Raw genomic sequence first — 25,297 nt, forward strand, 5'->3', positions numbered from 1 at the left:
TGTTCAATGATAACAGTCCTGCTTTTGCAGGCTGCAACTAGAGCTCAGTAGCAAAGCACCTAGCTTGTACTCAGCTCTAGATTAACTGATTGCTCAGGGATGAACAACAGAGATCCATTCTACTATGTTTTCAAAATATTAAACGCTAGTATAATAATATAGATTAAAATAGCATTCAATTTTCAAAACAGTTGCTGGAAAGAAACAACCAGACAGAAAATCTCTTACAAATTATTTAAAACAGGTCTTTTAAACTCATTTCTAATATATTAAGGTACCTTCTCCTTTTAGGACTGTTTTCATCCTTTTATTTCCCCTTACAGCCACATGTAACTACTGCATGTGATTATGTTTGTCACTTTCATACTGAAGAACAACTCAGTACATGGAGCTCCCTAAAGTTCTATAGGTAATGCGAGTGCAGGTATCCTCCCAGAATCTTTTTTCATATTGTTAATTGCACTTTATTCACTGAATGTATTTATGTATGTTGGTAGGGAAACTTCTCAATTCAAAGACTGTTCGTTTTAATGGGTATCATCTGCATTTGAGCTGCCATATAATAGTAAACTACAGAGATAATACTCACTGAAGCAAATGATAAAATGAGTTTACCATGAAAAAAAAAAAAGCCATCTGTTTTCCTGGCATGTTATCCCCACAGGGAAGTCAACAGAGCATTTAATTTAGCATTTCAGTTCCCTGACTAGAGGTACCAGTATTAATGAGAAAAAAAAGAAAGGAGAACAAAAAGCAGGAAAATACCTTAAAGACAAAATAGCTCTTCCCCTTGATTTAAAATGTTTACAGCTAATACAAATATGTGGACAGCAATATGAAGTGAAGATTAAAACCCAACATTTCCCCTCCTGCACTTTACTCCAAGATGATTTTTAAAAGTTCTCAATTCTCTCAATAGCTTGAATACTTTGGGCTCAAAATACATACCTAAAACCCCACACTTTGAAAACCCACGAACAGTGCTACACAACAATCATTCTGTCTCCTTAAAGCCAAAGCACCCTTCTTAGCGAAATCAAGGTATTCCTGGAGGGTTTTCAAGGTAAGCATGCCTGTTTTACCTTCAGTCTTATCATCCTGCGATTGCAGCAGGCCTCCAGGGAGACTAATGAGCGCTACAACCCATCCGCTTCCTGTGAATAATTAGTTTATTAAAAAGATCCTTCATAAAACATTTGCCTCACTCAGCCTTTCATATCCATAAGGAGACATCCCATGTAAGAAACACTCGGGGCAGAGTGTTGAAGATCACACTGCCCACCTGTTCCTGCTCCATGGATAAACAGGACTAGTCACCATGAAAGCCTGGCAGCATTGTCCCTTTAAGAGTAAACAAAAGGCTGATAAAAAGCAGCCCAGCACAAAGTGTGGCTAAGGCACTGCAGTGCAGGAGAGATGGTGTGGAAACCTGGACAAACACTGAACATGACCTTCCTCTCCCAAAGTATAAAAGATAAGCTAATGAACAACAAAAGGCGCAGCATTTGTATGTCAGTTGGCAAGGGTTTAGGCATATCATTGGTTTTCTCCTGACCCCAATCTCCTTTCAAGATTTTGAGAATTCTCTGATTTTCAGATCTGAAATGTTCTGAGTTTTTCCACATTAAGCCCTATCAAAAAGGTATCTTGAGCTATAAAGACAACATTGATTTTTAATCTATTCTTGCCTGATCCCACCACCAAAGTACTGACATAATTAAAAGCCTTTTTTGCCATTTCTTTGTATCAGCAAAGCTGATCATCAATACATCCATGTATTACTGCATAAACCAAATAAAACCAGAAAGTTATGAAAGAAAAGGCTTGCAATTACTCACATACCCCTCAGCCAGCTCCAGTAAAAGGAAAATGAATAGATACATGCTGCTAACACACTGTTTCATCACTAAACAACGAAATGCATCCTTTGGATAATTTAAACTTATTAACAACTTCACAGCTGGTATCAGTTGAGGAATATTTTTTTAATTGTTGTTAAAAGCAAATAAAATCACTCCTCATCAGCAAAACAAGAAAGATGCTGCTTTGGCTTTTCCTCACCACAACATCTAAGCAGGGCCTCCACCCTCAAAGGAGCAAAGGGTCATTTAGTAACTTCCTCAAAAATAATTCTCCTGATCAGGGGAAATTTTGCCAAGACATGCAGTGCCCTGGTGGAACTTCAGTGGGGTACTGTGCACCCCTCCCAAGCGCACCAAATGCAATTAGTACCAAAAGCAGAATTTCAAACTCTGCTTATCAATCCACAGCTGTGGATAATTCAATTTGCACTGTAAAATATCAAAATGCAAATGGTCCAAATGAGCTCAAACTTACCAAGCACTCAAAGTTAAGCCATTTCTACAAATCTTTTTCACTCCGTTTTTGCACAGCCACAGTGATTTCTGACAAAGCTTCTATATTTTCTTCTGAATCACTCCATAACTACCTTGATTTGAGTTAGGCCAGGAGAAGATCATAGAATCCACCAAAAACATTTCTGAAAATGGATTCCTCAGAACTAATTCCCCCCCTTTTTTCTTTGGTAGTTTTGCTATTTGGTCAGCTTTTATGCATTAAATACATTGAACTGCGGTACATATTCACACTGTCTGTTCTTCAGTCAGAATGCTGGGTCTTGCAAACAACAGTCATGCCAACAAATGCCACACAAACTTTATAACCCGCAACAAAAATAATGCAAATTAAGACATATGTAAAGCCTGCTTAAAGAACAAGCTAAAGTGTATTGTAGTGCTGCACGACCTGTCCCTTCTGTTTATAGTAGCAGCATAAAGCAAAGATTTCTCATTTGAACATATACAACTCATTTGAAGGTATGTATGCCAAAAACATGACTAAAACTGAAAGTACAACTTTTTGTTCCTCTACAGCTTCAAGAACTAAAGACACCTGCCACCTGGCTGCATGCACAACCACATTGACTCACCTGACTGATCTCTGAAGAAGCTATACACATGTACAACACTGTATGCATTTTTGCAAGACATTTTACATTCTTTTATCCAAGCTAAGAACATGCAGCACCTACTTAATGCTGTGCTGAAGCACTAAATAACAAATACCAATTTAACATTTTCATGCGAACAGTAACTGTAACCTTCCATATATATATAACTTACCAACCATTACAAACTTCTCTGAACTTGCAGAAACTTTGAATTACACATTGTCAAAACCTATGTAGGCCTGGAAAAGTATCTGTTCAATTCTGCAAGAGCAGGCCAGACTTTGAGAGGAACAGCACACACGGTTCTTCTGCCCATGGTATAAGCAAAGGGAAACCAGCTCTAGCATGGTCAGACAAGAGTGAAAAAACTGTTAATGCCCAAACACTTCAGGCAACATATCTGGTGGAAGGAATTTAAAGGAAGATCATGGAGAATTTAGGCACAGATCATTAGCAATAGTGCAATGCAGCTTCCCATATCACAGCCACAGCTAAGCAAAACAAAAGCAAAATAGCGGTAAGGTAAATTTAAGCATGGGAGTAAGTACGTACTATACAATAAAATAACATCCACCACATGTAGTTGTCTTTGTCTGTAGGTGCCTGCATTCATCCTTGGTCACTTCTATCTGACCAGTCAGCCTCTCCCCGCCCTCTTTCACCAATGAGCATCTCTCCAAATCACTGTGAACAAGATACATTACCATCACTAGCACGCACAAAGGGTATTTTTGCACACAAGAGCAAACATAAGTTTCCTCTACCAAACTGATCTGAAAAATCACAAATCAAAACAAACAAGTCCACCATGATCAGAGCCACTGTTTCACCTTCATCCACACGCATTCCCTCCACACTTACTGCTTGAGCACGACATGCATAATATCAGCTCTTTAAGCTTTGCCAAAAAGCTATGCGAAAATAATTGTGTATGCATGTTTATCCCTGTGTGGAGGATGGGGGTGGGGGAAGGAATCATACTACAGTTTTGTCATAATTAAGTTAAATGGCATCTGTAACAAGCTGGAATGCAGAAGTACCCATCTCACTTCACTCTAAATTACCATCTTGACAAAACCCACACATCACAACCTACACACCCAAGGTAGCTTGGACTCCCAGTTTCTAAAAGAAAAGTCCCTTTTTAAAGCCAAACACATTCAAGCCTCTTTCGGAACCACAGCACCTAAGAAGCCTGCCCACAGACAGTTCTGTTTCTGTACCAGCTGTCAGCTTCGCTTATAAAAGTGGGTACCTACACGCACAGTGGGAACACTCAGCAGGAGAAATCTACTGCAACACAGCAGATCTCTCTGTACAGAAATGGCTGCTTATCTGATCTGTCTCGCAATCCCTGCTTGAAAAGGAGCAGTTTTCTCAACAGGGGTGGTCTGGGGTCGATTACAACACAGTGTCTGAAAAACAATTCCACCCCATCATCCAAGCATGGCTTCTGGTCATGCTGTGATGTCATGTATAAGACAGAGGGCACAGAAAACGAGAAGGCAAATCAAACAAATCCCTTCACAGTGTCTGGGACAGGGGAAAATCTGCTGACAAATTTGCTGTCTGTTGCCCTAGGGTTAGGGTAAGATGAGGTACATGCCTTCATGGGCTTTTGTTTTAAAAAACAACCAGCAAAATTTCAAATCCTTGCCAAATACTTGTAGGATCCTGTAATATGACATCAGCAAGAGAAGAAGCAGAAATACATCTGTTAAAATTAGAACTAATGCATTTGAAGTGTTTCTTATTCACATTAAAGCAAATATCAAGTTATTGTATCAGCTTCCTTTGTTGCTATTTCATGATTTTAAGCTTTTTCTTTAGAAAAATTAAGATCTATGCTTGCTTCTAGAAACTCAGATCCTTTCTCACTCATGCTACAATGCCTGATCTGTGTATTTGTCCTGACAAACTGCTTGAGTTAAACCAAAATGCAGTGAACACTTTCAGATAAGCATTTCTAGTCCTTCATTTTTAACTAAGAAAAAAACAACCACCACCACCACCGTAAAATACCTGAGAGTTAGCTCAAATTTGGCTCAGTACTTTCACGGAATGACCACTTATCAAAGGGCAAGATGATGGGAGACTTTTACAGTTAAAGATGTAGAAAGACGTGTTTCTTCCAATCAGAGCACATGTGACTATGAGGAAGACCATCTAAAACTATCATAGGAAGAAAAAACAAATATAAGGAAAAACCAACCAACCAAACAAATTAAAAAAAAACAACCAAAACAACCCACTACTACAACCATGCCTACACTCACTGCAGGAGTGACCCTGACTGACCGTTTTGGAAGAGGACATGTATAAGGACACAGTTTGGAGAAGTAATGCAGATACACCTACACATCAGATTCAGTGCTTTTGTGTGAGTGCAAATGAGGGAAGTAGTGGAATGCCAGCATGCAAGATAACAGCTTCTATTTAGAGTGGGCTGCACCACTCCAAAATAAACCCATCAGCGCCTCTTCAAAAAGTAATGCTACATTAGGCTTCTTATTCACCTTTGGCAATGGCCAAAAGCAATTCTCTTGGTTATGGAAACTGCATCATCCACCCCCAACAGGCATCATTCTGTAAACCTCTCAAATTATTTTGTGTCTCAGCCTTTTAAGACATTTGACTTTCTCGGGGAGTCAAATGCAAAAACTTACTGCTTAACATGAATCAGATGCTTTTGTACATTTTCGTTTGCTCTCCTACGCTCACATGCCAGAAGATTCAAATGACAGAAATCTGAAAAGAAAAAAGACCCTATAATATGCCATTTTTTACTACTGAGGAGTTAATACATGATGTTTGGAAGCACTTTAAGGTACTTTTTGCTTTTATTAAAAGGCCCTAATGACTAAATGTTTTGCCAATAGGTGGCACCAACACTAGTTAAATTAAACGTAAAGAACCTTGTCCTTGCTGAGGGACAAGCCTTCCTCTCCAATCCCTTTGGGCAGCAACATTAAATGTATACTTCATTATCACCAGACAAAACAGTAAAAGAAGTCAGGCAAATGTAGCCCATATGAGAAGCCATCAGCCTGAAACCTGGTCCTCGGGCTACTCATCCTTTAATAATAGACACCCAATCTTTTTATAAATCTTTTTTCGTCAGTTTTAGAGACTTAATTGTGTCTCTGCAACAAAGAGCAAAGGTACACAATCCTGCTCAGGCATATTTAGTGCTAGTCACGTACCTGCACAACACTTACTCTGCTTAGAGTAGCTAGGTACCCACTGCTCCAGAGTACTGGCCACCCCTAATGCACTAAATTACTCCTCACACTTGTTGCTGTACCTTTTTCTATTGCAAATGCTGCCTCAGGAAGCTCCCATGCCTGGAACTGACGGAGGCTCAGACAATATCCATGTACATATTATTTTACAGCTGCTCTACTCATATCCTGAGAGCAAGTATCAGGCTCAACAAACTACTGTCACCCAAAGTTCCACTGCTCTAGCTAAACACCCAGGCACTAAAGAAACAATCAGGACCCAACTTTGCCACAGGAAAGAGGAAACAGCTACCAATAAGACTATCTCCTGCCATGCTGGAGCAAGAGCTCATTTACTAGCAGGAAAGAGGAAACTGTAGTATACACTGAACACCAATGCTCACACATTATTATGGGTATGCAGCAGGTACTCGGGGAACAGATTAAAGAGAGAAAGAATGAGATTGCGCAAACACACTTCCACTTGGCATACAGCTTACATTTAGCTATTCCCTACGAAACACAGCTGTTGCAGGCACAGCCAGAAAGGGAAACATCAAAAGGTGATGTTATGTGGTGATCTGTTCCACACCAGTTCAACAATCTTTGTATCAGCAATGAGCTGGGCTGGGGCTTTTGTTGGCTTTCTTTTGTTTTAAGGACGGTAGCAGTTTTCCTTCAGCTTTTCTTCCTAAAATTCAGGAATACGTTAGATTCGTTATCACATTAGGAAAAATGTCTCCACCTAGTTCAGGAAAAAAAAAAGACACAAAAAAGCCTTCAGAACTAGATTTTAATGCTTTACAGTTTTGCTAACCCCCTTAAAGTTTACTGTACACAGAATGAGCCTGAAAAATTTTGGTAGATGAAAACCTTAGCAGAATAACTGAAACATATTAGAGATCTGCCTTAAATTGTGTGAACTATAGTGAGATTGTATTGTATGCCTCTGCTGGACATACTGTTCCACATGTGTCAAGAAAAAAAATCACCTTTTTCTTCAGGCACAATGCAATCAACCATTGGCTATTTAAGAAATAAGAGGGTTTGACACAATAGCCCCACTGGCTAACATAGCCAGCAGTGGGAATCAACTCTTAAATGACATACATGGTTGCCATAGGACTAAACTAATAATAAAAGTCAATATCATAACCCAAAGTTTCAGTTCAAGCTAGTGGAATTTCTGTTGGATTTTTTTTAATACAGGTAAAAGTCAAGAGCCCATAAAAATGCAGAACCAACTTCATCACAGAATAAGTGGAACCAGATTTACTTTGACAGAATACATAGCAATGATCTTCATGTCTATTCTGCAGTGCCAGGCACCTGTAGCTTCAGAAAAATATCTTCTGTTCAGGGTTTGGACCAGTGAATAATTAACTAGATAAGCTCCAGTGAGACAGCGGAGAGCAAGACAGAAATTAATTGTAGAAACCCAAACTGTGTAAGAATATTCCCTAAATCAATTCTTGTCACAACAAAGACCCATGGCAGCATAAATGGAAATACAGGCTTAGAAAGATTGATTTTTTATAATGTACTCAGAGTTAACTTCCCTGTTCTCATTTTATTAACTTTATGAAACTGACTTTCCATTAAATTAACTTTCATCTGAGACATATTAATATCTCTTCCTGTAATGTATATTTGAGCAAAAACCAGCACCTACCTTTCCTTGCCTTGGTTTGACAGAAGCAATTTATCCTACAGGTATGCACATCTACACTGCAGAATGTAAACTGAAGGCATATCAGTGCTGACAACCTTATACTTTAACAAACTTAAGCAGGGACCCCAAAATCTTCATACTGTCATGCAAAGATTATTTTACTTGACCCCCCATGGCATGTTTAATTTTCTGTTTCTGCATTTTTCATTACACTTGAATTTCATTACATTTTAAAAACTTTCCTTTGTGATACAAAGAGCTACAAATGGATTTTTTTTAACCTGACAAGTAGAGAATACATGAAAATATAAAAATCTTAAGATTTGTTTGTTTACAAACAAATTTATTCATACTGCCTGTTGCCTTTTAATTATGTTTTGATATACCGTAAGTATATACATCCAAGCAAAAATTTGGTCTGCAATTTCGCCATCAATATAATCTCTTGAAGATATACCACAGTTTTGGTACATTTTGAGAACCATAAAAGCAGTATATATAATAAATATAAATAGAAATGTAAGATGTACATGCAATTTAAAAGGCAGGCACTGCAAAAAAACTGCAGAAGGATTAAAAGCACTCTATTGCAACACAAAAACATAATACAATGAAGAGTCAAAATAAATCTGACTGACAATTATGATGTATCATTCCTTCTGTGTTTTGAAAGCTGAACAAACAGACTTTGAAGAGTGGACTGTATGAGGAAGAAACAGGAAGGAAGATGCTCAGCATACAAAGTCGTAATGCCAAAAACCCTAGTTGCAGCAAGTTCTGAAAATAAATGCATCATAGAGATGAATTTTCTCATGATCCATCAGCTTAGAGGAAGATGCAATGGGGGGATAATCACACCATGGGAGTTTCTGGAAGAATCAGACAAATGAAACAACTGAAATACTAACTGCATAGCATTCCTAAAATCTGTCGAAGAATCCCACACACACTGATTGCATATGTATGTTGGGAGTTCAAGAAGCTTTTCAAAATAAAAACAACAGATGTGACTTAACAAAACAGAATCTTACCTTTCTGCCTCTTCACTTGGGGAATATTGCTGATTGTGGTTGCTTGAACTATTTCCACTACAATCTGATATCTAGTTTTAAAAACAGCAGGGGATAAGGGTGAAGAGGGAGGAGAGAGAAAAGAACAAAAAGAAATAAAGGACATTATTTTTTTTCCTTTTACAGTGTGTTCTTCATACAGCACACTTAACAACAGATAAAAAACAAAAGCCTTCTGCCTCCTCCTCACCTGGAAACAGTCATTTCTCAATATATCTGCAACCTAAGGAGCAGTGTGCATGTGGAGTAGAGTAGGAAAAAAAGGTTAACTTGACACAAAAGGAAAACATCCAGCTAACAATAATACTCCCCCATTCTCTCAACTGCTGGCACTGCACAGCCAGTTAAAAGTATCTAGTGAACACAATATGAAGTCATGCTCTTAACATTAAATATGACAAGAAAGAAAACACAAATTCTTCCACATTTGTGACAGACTTCCAATTTATCCACAGCAACTTAAATCTGAGGGGAATCAAGGCGAAATTTTACTGTTTAACTTTTTCTTCTTGAAAGAAGTAGGGACAATACTTTTTATGGAAACTTAATAAAACAGGAATAAACCTCTGTCTCCCTTCATGATAAGCAACAACAAAGGTAAATATAAAGAGTGACTTTGAAGGATGTTCATAGCTAACCACAGAATGATCCCTTCTCTGGTTTGAGGATTTTTCTCCCTCCAAACAAATTCAAGTTTTCAGAAAGCAAAGGTATGAAAGGAGAAAGGGGAAATACAAACCCAAAACCAACCAAACAAAAGCCAACATCAAAACCAAATCCAACTTTTTATGAAAACAAACATCAGCTCCCTAAATGTCCCTTATAAAAATGAAAGGGATATTTCCACAAAAACAACAGGGGTAAGTTTTATTAACAGGTAGAATGACCAGAAGTTAGAGGACCACTGCAGACATTGATGTACCCTGAATTCGAAAGCACCTCCAAAATTAGTAAGTAGCTCCTGCATCACTTAAATACTGAAAATAAAACCCATAAAACCAATGCAGAAAATCAATACAATGTTTCTTCTGAAGTTGATGCTTCTAAGCAAGGACAGAAAAAAGATTTAGAAAATCCCAGTACTATTACTAGCCTTTCTGGGAAGGCCATTTGCAAGGCAGAGAGGTGGTACACCTGCTTACAAGGAGATCCAACACACAGAACTTCCAACTCTTTTCTGATTTCCTGGCCAAGAGCAAAAAACATCCTTCATCCAAAATTTTGCACTGATCCAGTTGGGGACTTTTTCCTACTTACCCTAAGAAAAAAAGATACCTGGTTCTAATCACAGTAAAACCTAGTAAAATTCAATGAACACAGTCTGGATGGATGCCTTTAGGGGCTTCTCTCCTGTAAGGGTTCATGCATACATCAAGGAGCACCCAGGAGTCCACACTTTCTTGACTGTGGTCAGACTAGAGTCTGGGGAAAGGACTGTCAATGCCCTCATGGCCTCTTCCTCTGAGCACGCTATTTCATGCTTATTTTTGTAAATACACAGCAATTAATCTGCAAAGATACAGCATGGAAGGCATGCTTAAAAAAACAACAAGTTTCCCAGCAACTGTAGCACCTTGGGATAAATTTCCCTCAAAGCTAAGCCTATACAGAAAATTGTTACTACTTTTATCTGTTCTTTACCAAGATGTTCCATGGCAACATTAGGAGTAATAGGAGGAGGCTCTCAGTTCATGAATGCCATACATTCATTGGCTTAGAACAGGCACCGAAAAATTATTTCCAAATCAAACCAAGAAAAAGAATTTTTTATAAATAGTATTAGTGCCCAGAACAGCATCTAAATGGGAAACTGTTTAAGGACAACATGCTGGCAATTTATTTGTTGCAGGAGGAGAACTGGAAACATTCTTCCCACTCCAATCACTCCAGGGGAGTCTATCACACATTTCTGAGTGGTAACTGCACAACGGCTTACTTGTTTCTTCCTTTTTAGTTCCTTCTTTACACATTGTTCCTGTGGTTCATTCTTTTGAATTACAATCTGAAATACCACAGTTTGTTCATCCAAAAATCACCCATTTCCCACCTCCCCATACTCTCCCCCCATGTAGGGACCACTGTTTGGTTTTCTTGACATAAATCTGTAAACTTTTATGGGTAAATCATGAAAGCTTTGCAAAATATAGTACAAAATTTTGAGTTGGCTACAGGTTGGACCATTTCTCTCTGGGTGCTCCCACAGGGCTGGAAAACAAACAGAAAAGGAATCCCTCATCCCACAGGGGAACACTCGTTAACCACCTTTCCAGAGACCAGCTCTGCACAGAGGAAGAAGAATGCCACCTCCAAGATCAAGTGCTATTTCTCTTTAACAAAAAAAAACCCACAAAAAACAAAACCCCTTTTTCTCAGACATTTTCCATTCAAATACAATCAGCTCAGCCTGACCAACATTTTGCTGGGCACAGAGAAACCCATTTTAAGCTAATGGTAGTTGGAACTCCACAGGCTAGAAAGGAAAAAAACAAAGTGCAGCCAAAACCACATTATTTCATAAAGCAAATCAGCTATCTGGTATGATAGAACACAATTTAAAGTGACCTATAATCTACAAAGAGAGCACATTGAGCATTAATGTGCCTGAACAACAACAGAAGAGTCAGGTTTCTTTTGAGCAAGCAGATCCATTAGTGTGATTATGCTAATAAATGTGATGTCAATTAGGTTTTAGACAGAGTCTAATAGAGACTAATTTCTGCTCTCTTGAAAGGCAGACTGGCCCAGAGTAAAGAGCAAATTTTACAGCAGATGAACAATAAGTAGCCAAGCAACAGAATCATTTCACCATCACCTAAATATATTCTCCTACCTCAGAAATCCAAGTGGTTTCAGACTCAGAGAATAAATAACAAGAGAAAGTAAGATGTTATTTATGCAGCCCACACGCTCCATCTCAGCAAACCTTGGCTTGATGAAGCCAAGTCTAATAAAAGGTCTGGGTCACAACAGATGACACAGAGCGCACCAAAACGGATCAATGTACTTGTGTTTTTCAGATGTTGTTGCAGCCATTTAGGAAGGGAGACAACTGACCTGCAGCAGCAATTGAAGGGAGTCAGGGAAGAGAAAAAAAAACCACGAGTTCTGGTTGGTGGTAGCAAATTAGGATAAAGGCTGGAAATAGCTTCAACTGTCCCCCAAAGCTTTGGTGTGCTCAACAAAATCAACTCAAGGACATCCACAAAGATCCTGCAACAGCAGGGACCTCTGCTCCCTGCTTCCCAGTCACTTGCTCATTATCTTCTCCTCTGAAACCAGGGGAAAACCAGCTCAGCTATGAAGATAAGTATAAACATCTTGTACTTAGGCAAGCAGGCTTGGAATGCATGCAGTATCTCATGTTATGATGAAAGATGGAAGGAGAAAGAAATGAGATGGGGGGGACTAGTATGAAAGCAAGCAGGTGCTATTAAAAAACAGGAACATCAAACTCAGTCACAATATGTAGGAGCTGAGTGGTTTGGGGTTTTTTTGATGTAATTGGGAAACACCTCTCTGCAACAGTCCAGGAAAACATCTGATCCAGTGGTAAAACGTGGTGGAATTCAAACGCCTCTTCTAATGTCACAGAATCACAGGAAGCTGCTCTGAATGCCCAGTGTCCATAGGGTCACTACAGTTCACAACCACCAGATCACCATGGCCAGCTACACTTCATAAAGTTAATGAGGAGGTAACCTCACACTAGCGGAATTTAAACATATTATTTCATCTAACTCCACACAGCCAATCTGTAAAGAAGGGTCTGGTATGCCTTTCAATAGTACAGTCATCTCCAGTATACTAAACAGATTTTCATTTTCTGCCAAACTAAAAAGCTGACTATAATAGAGATTTAGCAAATGTCGTGGCTCATCATCCTTACCATCACCAAAGGAAAAAGAAACCTAAAATTGAATTTAAAAAGAAAAATCACAGTTCATTCAAATCTCGGTTACAATCTGGGAAAAGAAGCATGCTTAGTTTTGAATGAGCTACAGTGAAACATTAAATACCTCAGTTGTTTCAGGAACTCAACATCAGAGCTGCTGTTAATGAGCTTGATAAACTCCTCATAAGAAGGAGCATATGTGTAGCCTTTCTTCTGATGCTCATTCATCTGTTCTCTGTACTCCAGCTGGCTAAGTAGCATTCGGTTAATATAATCTGGATCACTCAGCAGTTCCACCACTGGTTTCAGTACTGGAGAAGAAAAATATTTGAAAACAAAATCCTTATGCTGAAGAGTAATGGCTGTCCTTCAAAAGAAAATTGCAGATAAAAGGCAAAAATAAATATGCAAGTTGATAAAAACCCAAAACCACTCTTCTGGACTACACAGTACATTTGAGATTGCATGCACCTTCTTGACAAAAGTGTTTGCTTATTCTGTTACACAAATAGATGTACATTGACAAAACTGAGGTCTCTGGAAAATTCCAAGTGTTTTTGTTCTTTCTGCTGTGTGCCTTGAAGGCTACGACATTACAGCCACTAAAAATAAAAACTAAAAACAAACTGAATCACGTAATATATTTGAGACTTCATAATTTTTGAATTTGACTTCAGTCACAAAAAATGGTTATCAGATTAAAGTGTAGCTGATTAAATTAAAAAGCAAAATAGAAAATCCTCAATCAAAAAACCACATCCTTATGTCTATGGATTCTATGTATCTGAATAAAATATAAATTCATAAAAATCACTAAATATACTGCCACAGAAGACTGCAAAAGTGTTCCTCTATAAAAGGACTAGAAGAATGTAATGGACAAATTGTGTTTTATCCTGAAAGGTGCTAAACAGCCCAGCATCAAGCCAGGAAAGTCAAGTATATGCTTAATTTTGAGAATATAAAATCATTACTGGTTATCACAGAAATTACATTTCAGAATTTAAAAGCAGAGCATCAAGACTTATACATACAATCATGTCTGTAATTACTACTATTGTACAGGTGCAAATGATTAATCATCTCTGATCTTTGATCTACCTTTTGTTGCAAGTATTTCTGCAAGGACTATGCGCAAGCTGACAGACTGGACATCCTTTGAGGGTAGAAGACAATACACCAGAATTTGAGCACATTTTTGCAGGAATCTTACTTCTTCATCAGAATTCCTCAAGCATGGGTGCAGCAAAAAAGGTCTTGGTGGATCCTCCTGCCTAGGGGAGGGGGAGACGGGAAAATGGGGTGAGAAATTAAGAAGAGGAAAAACATACCACTTGTATCATGGTTAGTCACTAATACATAAAATATCAAAAAATCTATTATCAGGTAAGTAACATCAGTTAAAAGATCACTTTAAACCATGTATGTTTTTCAAATCTTGCTAATTTTCCATAACAATGTTAAGATTCATTTCTGAATTCCTTTGTCCTGTCCATGTTTTCACCTGACAAAACAGGAATACAGTATGCTAAAACTGCATCAAAGAGAACCCAGAAAGTGGGAGGAAGGAAGTTTCTCTGAATAAAAAGCAATTGTTCCATCATTGAACTTGTTCAGTTTTCAAGAACAATCAATAAGACAAACTCAATAAGCAAATACATTCTTGTAGAGCAAACTAATTATAGATCTGAAGATTTAAGCAGAGGATTTGAGATCAGATCTAGTTTGAGAAACAGGCCTACCCGTTAAGACACTGAAGTTACCAAATAAATCTCCCAGTACATAATTGGCCTCTTTGACCCGACTTCTACTAGAACAGTAGTTTTCAACTTGCCACCAGCAGGCTACATGAAATTGGTCTGTGCAAGACACCTATATAGTAACAGACCTGGTATTATCAGCCATCTACATTGTAAGTGGAAAACCAATTTAGGAAAAGATTATAAAAACCCACCCACCAATTTAGAAAAAGAGGGTGGAATCATGATGGCAAACAGGGAGAGGTGAATTGACTCCCAAAGGCCAAAGAAACTTGGCCAGACAAGTCCGCTCAGGAGTTCAGCAAGTGAGAACCAACCATAATGTTATAGTATCAGGAGGCAATAAAGCATGAAACTGGAAAACATGAAACTGCAGGGGCTTAGTGTGTGTGTGCAACCCTACCCTTGGGGCAATACCCCTGTGGGCAGCAACTCACCCCAGAGCACATGAGAGACCCTGGGCTTCAGGCTGTGCTCAGTCTGATAGGTCTGAACCTCCCTCTTCCAAGTCCCATACAAGTCACCCCTTGGCCAAATCACAGATTTGGTCATCAGCTCTTGGCCAGAACAAGTGACAACCCTGGCTTGGATCTGAGCATCCCGGGCATGTGGAGATCACAGAGCCATTCAGAGAAGAAACAAGAGCACTTGCCTCAAGCCAAGTCTTCTGATCAGCAAGCCCAAGACAGCATGTGGTCATGCTTCATACTAATAAATCACCAGAGATTAAAAATTGATCAAGAAAAAAAAAACAAACAAAATACACCAAACACCACCACCACCACTAAATAATCAACTAGGGAAAAAAGCCACAGTTTTCTTCCATCACACTAAATGCTGCAGAGTCAGGGTCCATCTTGCCTGCTTTTGATAGAGTCAGATTCTTGCCTGTGGCTAAATCTGGTTCAGCATCATGAAGGAGCAGAATACTCTCATCCAGAATCATGCTGAGCCTGCTGGGGAAGGCACTGTAGCAGTTTAACCCACATTCACTATCACCCACTCAGGAACTATAAGAATTGTGAAAGCTGGATACTAACAGATGGAGGAAATCCAAATTTCTGTCTGGTTTCACTTCATATTTAGTGAAAGAATAATGTTGCTAACTTAAGGGAATTAAATCAGGCCTGGAGTTAGGACAGGTATAAGTGTGCTATATTAAATAGTAACATATCATACTAATATACTCCTTCTCCTGACACCGAACAAGTGAATAGGTCCTCCCTGCCCCTGGCAATCATACTAGGTATGTTATGGGAAGATGGCAAGGCATGGTCTTTCAGAGATAACAGTGAAGGGGTGGTTGTGCTTCTGCTGCAGCATGAAGCACCAGGTGGGCACCGTGCACCACTGAACATGCACAGCAATGTGCTGGTGGATGAGCAATCCCACGACAGCAGAGCCTGTGTTTGTGTTGCTTTGCAGACTCCCTACAAACAGCTTTTCTGATCACAGCTCTGAAAGCAACCCTGCCCAGTATTGATCAGTTCATCTCCTCACAGGTGCCAGTGGTTTTCTGGACTTCTCAGAACATGTTTGACTGGATGTGCCAAGGGAACATTTAGTGCAGGTCATGGCAGTACCTGTTCTTTATTCACAAACAGCTGTAGAAGCAGAAATAAGGTGCCTTACGAGTTCTTTCATGGCCATATGCCTGATTTATAACAGCAAGGTGACCATGCCAGTGGTTACAGGGAGACAGCATCACCTGAGAGGTACCATCCCAATTTCTAAAGGCAGCCAGGACTGATATTCAGTAGAAGGCTTTCAGGTGCTACAAAGGCTCAGATCTGTCACATCTCATACCCATGCCTCCTCCCATCTGCTTCCTTCCCAGAATTGAAGGCTGCTGTGCTGCTTTAGAGAGTTAACTGACTTACTCACAGAGCCACTCAAATCTCGCTGCCTCTGTATGTGAAAAGGTGTCCCAGAATGTACACAGTCAAACCAAAAGTTTTCAGTTAGACCCCACTATACTGCTGCCAGTGACAGGCAGCATTGTGTGACAAATGATTTTTACCCCTCAGTCCAGGAGGGTAACAATACTCTGCTAATAGCTCTAATTCTGTTCTAACAATACAGGTAATTTGTCTCAAGGTGACCCAAATTAGTTTTTTAATTAATTTTCAGAACAGGAATGTAAAAATGACATTTGGTTTCCACTTGACAGAAGCTTCTCTTTCAGTCCCAAATGCTGTTTGCAAATGTGCATCATGGAGGATGCTTCAACTGCTACACGTAAGACAAATTTCAAAACAAGTCCCTTGGAACAGCTTTGATGTTCTGAGGAGCAGTGACTTATGAAGATGATGCGTAGTCTTCATAATTGACCAGCACAGGTGGTGACTGAGGTATAAAAGCTATTTATCTTGTTCTGTTAGATTTTTTCTCTCTGGCAGCTGAAGACCTTGTTATTTTCCTCAGTGCATTTCCAATCCTCTTGCATACTCCAGACATTATTCTACAGCCTTCTCCACACCTGCGTCAAACATTCCCCATCACATGCTCTCCCTAAAGGCATTCATTATTTATCCAAAACCACACAGGTCCCAGGCAGACAGAAAGTCTAGGTCATTTACACACAGTCACTTCTTAGTAGGGAAATAAAGCCTTCCTTTTCTGGACAGGTTGGTCTACCCTAAGTCAGTCACTTAGAAACACAGCCAGAAGCATACACAAAATGCTAGCAGCGGGATGACTTACACTGAACATCTGCTAGCTAGCCACAAACTAACCTCTCCTAACAACTGACTCCTATGTATTAACACTAATGTCAGAACAAAGAGCAGAGTGGTGATTGCTTTTTTGGCCACAAACACAAAACCCCATCTTTTTTGGACACTCTTACCTTATTTGTAAGACAACCTACATAGTGATTAGAGCAAGGTATACTTCCATAACATGTGTAAAGCACAGAACAGCTAGAATGCACACCAAACTTCACTAAACTGAAATTAGTTGCCCTTGCCTTCAGTATCTCTCTAAAAGTCTCCTGAGGAACACCAGTCTGTTTGGAACTACAAACACCCTGAAGCATTAATTGCATCTATGCTATCATCCATGCAAGATAAGAAATTTCTCATAATTTTTGTCTCCCTATTGTAGATATTTGTTCCCCGTCAACAGGCAATACACACAGCCTGGAGGACTTGGGCCTATGCAGCACTTTTCCGATGCACAGCCAACAGAATACAAATGGAAATTAGAACAAAATAAACAAGTAGAAAGGCAAATATTTGATTCTAATTTGCCTGAAGTGGTCCTGCCTACAGGAACGAAAAGCGGGAGCAGAGCTTCATACTCTCCAGTTGACAGGCCATTTAAGCAGAGCTTCAACTTCTTCTGGAGTTACGTCCACTACCTAAGATGACAAGACTCTCTAGAAGATGAGCTCTTTCAATTGTTTTCCTAGCTAAACTTTCTAAAATGTGATCTACAAAGCAAAAGGGAAGGCACAGAACATCACCAGATTTTTATGAAAAGAATAGAGAAACAAAGTGTTCAGGAAATTCAACTCTAAACAAGCCTTGCATAAAGCTGAACTGCTGGGTCAATAAGTCCTGGAGTTTTCATTGCTGTTTAGGCAAAAGAAATGGGAAACTGAAAGCAGGAGAGCAAGCCTGGAGAGAGGCTTAACAGCTACAAAATAAATCAATATGTGAGTAAAACAGACAAGACATCCAGGCTTATATTCCCCTTTGCATTTATACATGAAGTATTACACTTCTATTTGCCTCAATATAGCCCCAGATCAGCTTGCAGGGAAAAGGTGTCAACGAAAGGTCTGCGCAGAAAACAGAATCCCTTGCAACTCAGGCTTATTCTTCACTGATACCCATTAAAAAAAGAAGCACTGAGAAATCACATAAGTATTAAAACCAATGCTCAGCTACCGAACCATGTCTGTTTAATCTCCCAGAGCAGGAGCTAAGATGTCTTGATCAAGCATATTCTCAAAGGTTGATATAAACCCCAGATCTTCAGCTCTGTGGGAACGAGACAAGAGTAAGGAATGGTACTGCTCATTTTGCAGAGACCAACAGGAAATGAGAAACTTCACCTCAGGGTGCACATACGTATACAAAGCTGAGTGTTGCTACATCTTAAGCACTATTAAATAACACAAATAGTAACACAGGCATTATTTCTCTCCCTGTCCAGTTCTGAACATGTGTTATTAGGTTTGTGTGGTCAGATTTTTCCAAACAAAAGGTCACCAAGTAATCACAGAAAACTCTTAAATAAAACTGTGTGCAGATATTTTTAGAGAGAGCTTTGAAAGCCCATCCAATTATCCATAAATTCTGAGAACTGTGTGCAGTGAACTAATACAAACGTGGCACTCTAGCAAACAGTTCCAAAACAGGCATGATAAAAGCTTTGTAAACCAGGCTCACTTAATCTGCTTCAGGCAATAGAAAAATAATGGTAAGTAGCAACTTAATTCATTTGTTTCTTCTTGAACAAAAAAGACTGAAGTAATAGTGACACATATTGGTCTGTCAAGATGCAGGTAAATTCAGTGATTTAAAACTGCTACTGGACAGAACTCATGCTTTACACAGCATGCTTACAGATCATAGTCCACTCTTGAGAGTTACAAAGCCAGCCTTAACCCTGTGTAAATGTCTTTTCTGTAGTTTTCATTTTATAAAATCTTTAAGCCTGCTCTGAATTTTTAACACTACCCAATGCTATGAAATAGCATAAGAAAGCAAAGGGATTTTCTTCAACTGCCCCCTTAGAAGAGTCAAAGATCAGTCAGCAGCTTGTGAATATAGATCCATAGGCAGGACCTACCAAAGCGAATCCCCTTGTACCATATTCCAAGCAGTGCTTTCCTTTAGGACCAAACTGACACCTACTGTAACTATCCCTTGCTCCGAGATTGCTTCATGCAGCTACTGACCGTGTATCCCACTGAACACCTTCAGTATTCAGATTTTACCCTTTACTGCTGCAAATTTTGAGTTCATCCAGCACTTCATAGAAATATCATAATTTCCTTCCCATGCAATAATTACACAACTCTAAGCCAGCAACTATACCTTTTAATGACAATCCGTCGTTTCCCAGGAATTCAGGACAGATCGCAGTTCTGTAATACTGAACTATCATCTACAACTGGGCTTCCAGATTTCCCAATACAGAAGGACCTCAAGGAAATACCTCTTTTTATTTAAAATCTACTCTAATACCCACAGTCTTAATTAGGACTATCTAGTAACTCCCTGGATTGTTAAAGACTTGTTGCAGCTAAAATATTCTTGGTATTTCTGGTTGTGTTTATGCTCCTGATGCAACCCAACATCTTTATTTTTACATAGTCTCCAACCCTCATGATGGCATCAAAGAGCTTAAAAATTAATCCTAAAAGGGGTGAAAAAAAATAAAGGCAAACCCTAAAGTTATCATTTACAATGCCCATGCAACTTGGGACTTTACAGGTTTGGCATTGGTAGTATCACTGGGTCAAGGGCAAACCCTCAAAATAAGTACACTGATTAGGAGCCACAGAATCACAGAATCATAGAATAGTTAGAGTTGGAAAGAACCTTAAGATCATCTAGTTCCAAGCCCCCTGCAATGGGCAGAGACACCTTACACTAGACAATGTTGCCCAAGACTTGGTCCAACCTGGCCTTAAACAAGAGACATGCATGAGCAGGAACTTAATGATGACAAAACAAGCTAAATCTGTTCTGAAAATAGGAAACAAATAAATAAACAAATGATATTAAAAAAAACAAACCCCACCCACCCCTCCAAAAAACATTAACAATAACAAGAAATTACATAATGTCCTTTCTCTTTAAACAAATAAATCACAAACTGTTCCCCTCAGCCTTGTTATTTCTTTAATAAGTCTTTCAAGAGCCTTGCAGTTATATTTCAGTCTCAATCAGTCCAATTGTGAGCTGAAGTGCACATGCAACTCACTCTGAATTACTTTCATCGGTACATTCAACACTTACCACACACTTTCATTAAACTGATTCTGAGAACTACCAGACCCACATGCAGCTTGCATCTCTTCACCTGTAACTACCCTCAGATTGCTAAGCTTCTTGACAGTGCAGGATGAAAACTGCTTGATCTATTTGAATTTTATAAGAAATAAAAGAAACAAATTTAGACCTTCACAAGTCAGCATCATAAATACACCTGAAATGGTACCTACTCAAAAAAAATAAAACAAGCCCACCTCTGAAAACAAACCACACCAAATCCCAAAAGCACAACAAAAAATAAGGATAAAGCCAACACCAAGATTTCTACAGTTGCCATTTTTATCAAGATACATCATCAAGTATTATAAATCACTTTACCTAGCATTAGGGGGAAGATAACCATATTACTTATACATGTCACAATTATCTCTAAGGAAAAAGCATTTAACATGTCATATTGATAAAACAAAGACCTAAAGAATGCATTAATGGCTTACCAGTTGCAGTATGGCCATAGCAGCACCAGGAGGTCCTAATGCCTATTGTGATGTCTAAGTCATACTCAATCATGAAGAGGAACCCCAAACTTCCCACACTGATTCTTGAAAGCAATGGCAAGCTTTAGAGCTGGTGCAATGGGTTTTAAAGTTAACTCACAAGTTAACTTTAAAAAACATGCTCAGACCTTGTTTTTTCATGACTATTTTCCTCTCAGCGCCTTCATACAGTTGTTCCCATTGCATCAAACCTCTACATTTCATGCTAATCCTCTCGATACTCCTTTCCAGAGGCTGAGTGTGATAAGCAGTTCTTAGTGTTCCTGGCTTGTGGGTGGCACATGGAATTATACAAGAAAAACAAGAACTGAGGGAAGTGTTCAGTAGCTATCCTGACAACTTGGATGCATCTATAGGATTAACCAAGTTAAAACTCAACTCCCTTTGCATTAATCTGCTCTTGATCAGTTTGTAGTGGCAGCACCTTTTAATATTACTAGCTCATCACATTACATATTGTAATAACAAAAAAATACAACAGGTATATCTTGTATATGCAAAGGTATTCACATTGGCCAAGAAAATGAAGAACTGAGTTGCTTCCTCTCCTCACGCTGACAGTAATTTATAGAAAACAATTATTATCAAAACATGTACAATACAAACTTAAATCCCCAAATGCATGTTATGCTGATCAATCAAACAGCAAGTTTCCCACAGCACTTCCCTACCTCACGCTTTCCAAGAGCTCTGAGCCCTTAAATATGGGTTCTCAATCAGCACTGGAGTAGCCTGAAGCCCCCAAGCATCCATTTAGCTACATCATGATTTAGGCTGCAACTCCAGGCACATTGCACACACACACACACACAAAACCACTTCCCATCATCCCATCAGACCATGTAGCAGTCAACTTGCCAGAAGCAGCCTGCAATACCATATATCCACATTGGCAGAAACCAGTTTTTCCTCTCCCTTTGGGATCAAGGTGCCCCAGCTGTAGGTTAAAGACAAACAGAGAATGCTCACAATCAAAAGATGCAGAAGGGGGAAGGAAAAATAAATAAGTAAATAAATAAAGTGTCACTGTGACCTCTTCCCACAAAGATTTGTGCAAAAAGCACTGCTGCTTGTCAAGAGGTTCAAGAAGAGGCAACCAACGATTAACTATCTTCAAATCCCATTTGCGTGTTTACCTCATGCAGGCAAATCTCATTTTGCCTATACTACAGTTTAGAGATCACCAGCACAAGGTGTTATTTATCAAATGTTAATAGTTCTGATGAGGTTATTCTTAGCCCACAGTAAGCACAAGGGAACTACTACTTCCTTTCATGACGACAGCTTCACACAAAGATGCTTACTATTTGTTTTCATTTTGCAAAGTCCTTCTGATACCGACTGTATTTCATTCAAGAGCAATAGCTGCCCCTTGCTTTCAACAAACCTATCATATTACCACAGCAAATCTACATTCCTGACATCACGTAATTCTAGCCCCTGGAAAGTACAGTGCCACCACAAACAACACTGCACCCACAAACCAAAATTTCCAGCATTATATATAACCTTACTCAACTTGCAGTCCATCTTTGGTCACATCAAATGGCATTGCAGTATTCAGCTTGCTTATATTACTCTTAAAGGAGCCAGAGAAAGACACCTGAATGAGATATTAAGGAATAAAGGCATAAAAGCTGCTATGAAACAAGGATGGCCAAATACCACCCTCTCTACCATGCAGGATGCACTTAGCTAATCCTGTTACAAATGCACTCCTGATTCTGTACAATGTAGGGGAAAAGAGCATTGGCTTGTACCAATAAATCCAAGACTGTTTTTCCTTCTCTATCTCAAACTCATAAACTAGCTAACAGTGGACATGGGGAAATATCGTATTTCATTTCTATGCTGAGATAATCATAGAATCATAGAATAGTTAGGGTTGGAAAGGACCTTAAGATCATCCAGTTCCAACCCCCCTGCCATGGGCAGGGACACCTCACGCTAAACCGTATCACCCAAGGCTTCATCCAACCTGGCCTTGAACACTGCCAGGGATGGAGCATTCACAACCTCTCTGGGCAACCCATTCTAGTACCTCACCTGGTACCTAATACCAGGAATGAAACTGTTCCCTACCTAAAATATTCTGTATTCCTACAAATTTTGTAACTGAAAAGTGACATGATCTTTTGGAGCCCAAACTAGACCTCAAGGTACACCCCAGCGATACATGCAAGATGAAGAAACTAGGAGTTGCCTTGCCTACAGCCCTCTGTCACCCCAGACAGTTCTGGCCCTTATTTCACTCTGTAGAAGTGTCTGGCAGGGAAACAGACCTAATGCTGCCCAGCTTCTCCCTCCAGATTCCCTGCCTGTTACTGGCTAGAGTGGAAGAGGCCTTTCATCTTATCATGCTCCCCCTCACACAGGGAAGCGCTCTTCCTCATCTGTTGGCCTTTGCTGGCCACCTGCCTTGAGCTGTTTATTACTAAGCAGAGCCTTGTGACAATTCAGAAAAGCCAGGTGGGAAGCAGGAGCAAAGGGAAAGACTGCAGCACCCTTTCTCATTCTGAAAGGCTGTGGCCCATTTTCACCTCCTCCAACATCCTGACCTATCCATCAAATATCACAGGTTGGACCTAGTCAGTGAAAGCAGAACAGCAAAGGGATTTCTGTGGCTGATGTGCACCCAGTGACAAAACACATGAACTTCACACTGAAGAAACATGCATATCTCTCCTCCTGGGCACAGACAGTTTCTTTCCAGTACTTTAGTGGATTTATCTGTTTTCATACAGGAAAACTGAGACAAAGTGGCTCAGGTGGCAAACGCCTCCAGAGATGGTATGAGGAGTATTTAAAATTGTAAGCCACCAGATAACAGACAAAATGCCCCTTGCTGTCACACCGCAGTATAACCTCAACAGCGGAAACAAGATGTGGTGCTCCAACAGGCATCACAACAGGAAAGATAATTACAGTCTCTGTTGCACTATATTTACCATCCAAAACTAACTGGATTCATGTTTAGGGACACAGAGAGAAACATATGTATGGCAATTTAAACTTACTACCATATGTGAAATACTGACAGAAAGCAGAGGTAGATCAAGAAAGTTTCTATGCTCCCTACCTTATGAAGCAGAATGTTCTGTGTTTGAAGCATGCCAGTTGGATGTTTAACCCAGCAGGCAGGTAAATACCACATAGCCACTTGCTCACTCCCCAGCACCAGTGAGATAGGGTAGATAAAAGTGAAACTCATGGGTTGAGATAAACAGATTAATAGGACAGAAAAGGAAGTGAGAGGGAACAACAACAGAAGAATTAGAATACACAAAACAAGTGACGCACAATGCAGGTGATCACAACCCACCAACCAATACCCAGACAGCTCCCGAGCAGCAGCCCACAAGAAACCAACTTTCCCCACAGCTTACATATTGGGCATGACACCATAGGGAGTATCTCTTAGGTCAGCTGGGGTCAGCTGTCCCAGCTGTGTCCCCTCACAACTTCTTGTGCACCCCCAGCCTCCTCGCTGATGGGATGGTATGAGAAACTGAAAAGGCCTGGATGCTGTGTAAGCACTGCTTAGCAACAACTAACATATCAACATACCAGTGTTATCAACATTATTCTCATCCTAAATCCAAAACAGCACAACAGCACTATACCAGCTAGTAGGAAGAAAATTACCCCAGCTAAAACAAGGAGAGAAATAGGGATATTAATTGAAGACTTTCCAAGAAACTCAATATTCCAAGCTAGAAGTGACATACTTCGTCGTTCTCAGTCTATAGCTTAAAATGTCAGGAGGTTATAGCACAACGAACTTCATAGCATCAGGTAACTCAGTATAAAATTCAAATTATTCTTAAAATCATAAATTCTTTAAAGAGAAAACAGTATCAGAGTCTTCAGCTGTGCCTCCAGGCTTATTACATGCATGCTATGATCACCCAGCAGTATTAATTCAATCTGCAGCATACAAGCACAATAACACATTTCTGCTGACTTTGCCATAGTACAGCCATGGCATGTAAGCCTCCTCTTTAGGCAATTTCCATAAAGCTCCCTTAACTTTTTGACCAAGCTAGCATGAACATGCAGTGCATGTAAACCAGTCAATGGGTCCAGCTTCAATCTATACAAAATGTGCAGTTGCAGCTGTGGGGTTTTTAACCCATGATCCTGTTGATTCTTGATAGGATTTTTTTTCATTACCATACTAATGCAGCCTGCCTTATCCAGCAC

The 25,297-nt window shown here is 39.6% G+C and overlaps 1 protein-coding gene across 1 annotated transcript in view; it reads right to left on the bottom strand.

Moving 5' to 3' along the window:
- SNX25 (sorting nexin 25) overlaps nucleotides 1–25,297 on the bottom strand; it is a 78,925-nt gene that overhangs the window by 29,369 nt on the left and 24,259 nt on the right. The window contains exons 4-6 of the mRNA XM_031048946.2: nucleotides 13,928–14,100; nucleotides 12,951–13,137; nucleotides 8,896–8,966 (exon numbers count right to left, since the gene is read on the bottom strand). Coding sequence (XP_030904806.2) covers nucleotides 8,896–8,966; nucleotides 12,951–13,137; nucleotides 13,928–14,100 — 431 coding nt within the window. The remainder of the gene's footprint in view (nucleotides 1–8,895; nucleotides 8,967–12,950; nucleotides 13,138–13,927; nucleotides 14,101–25,297) is intronic.

Source organism: Melopsittacus undulatus, chromosome 7 (assembly GCF_012275295.1).
Source record: "Melopsittacus undulatus isolate bMelUnd1 chromosome 7, bMelUnd1.mat.Z, whole genome shotgun sequence".
Classification (NCBI taxonomy): domain Eukaryota; kingdom Metazoa; phylum Chordata; class Aves; order Psittaciformes; family Psittaculidae; genus Melopsittacus; species Melopsittacus undulatus.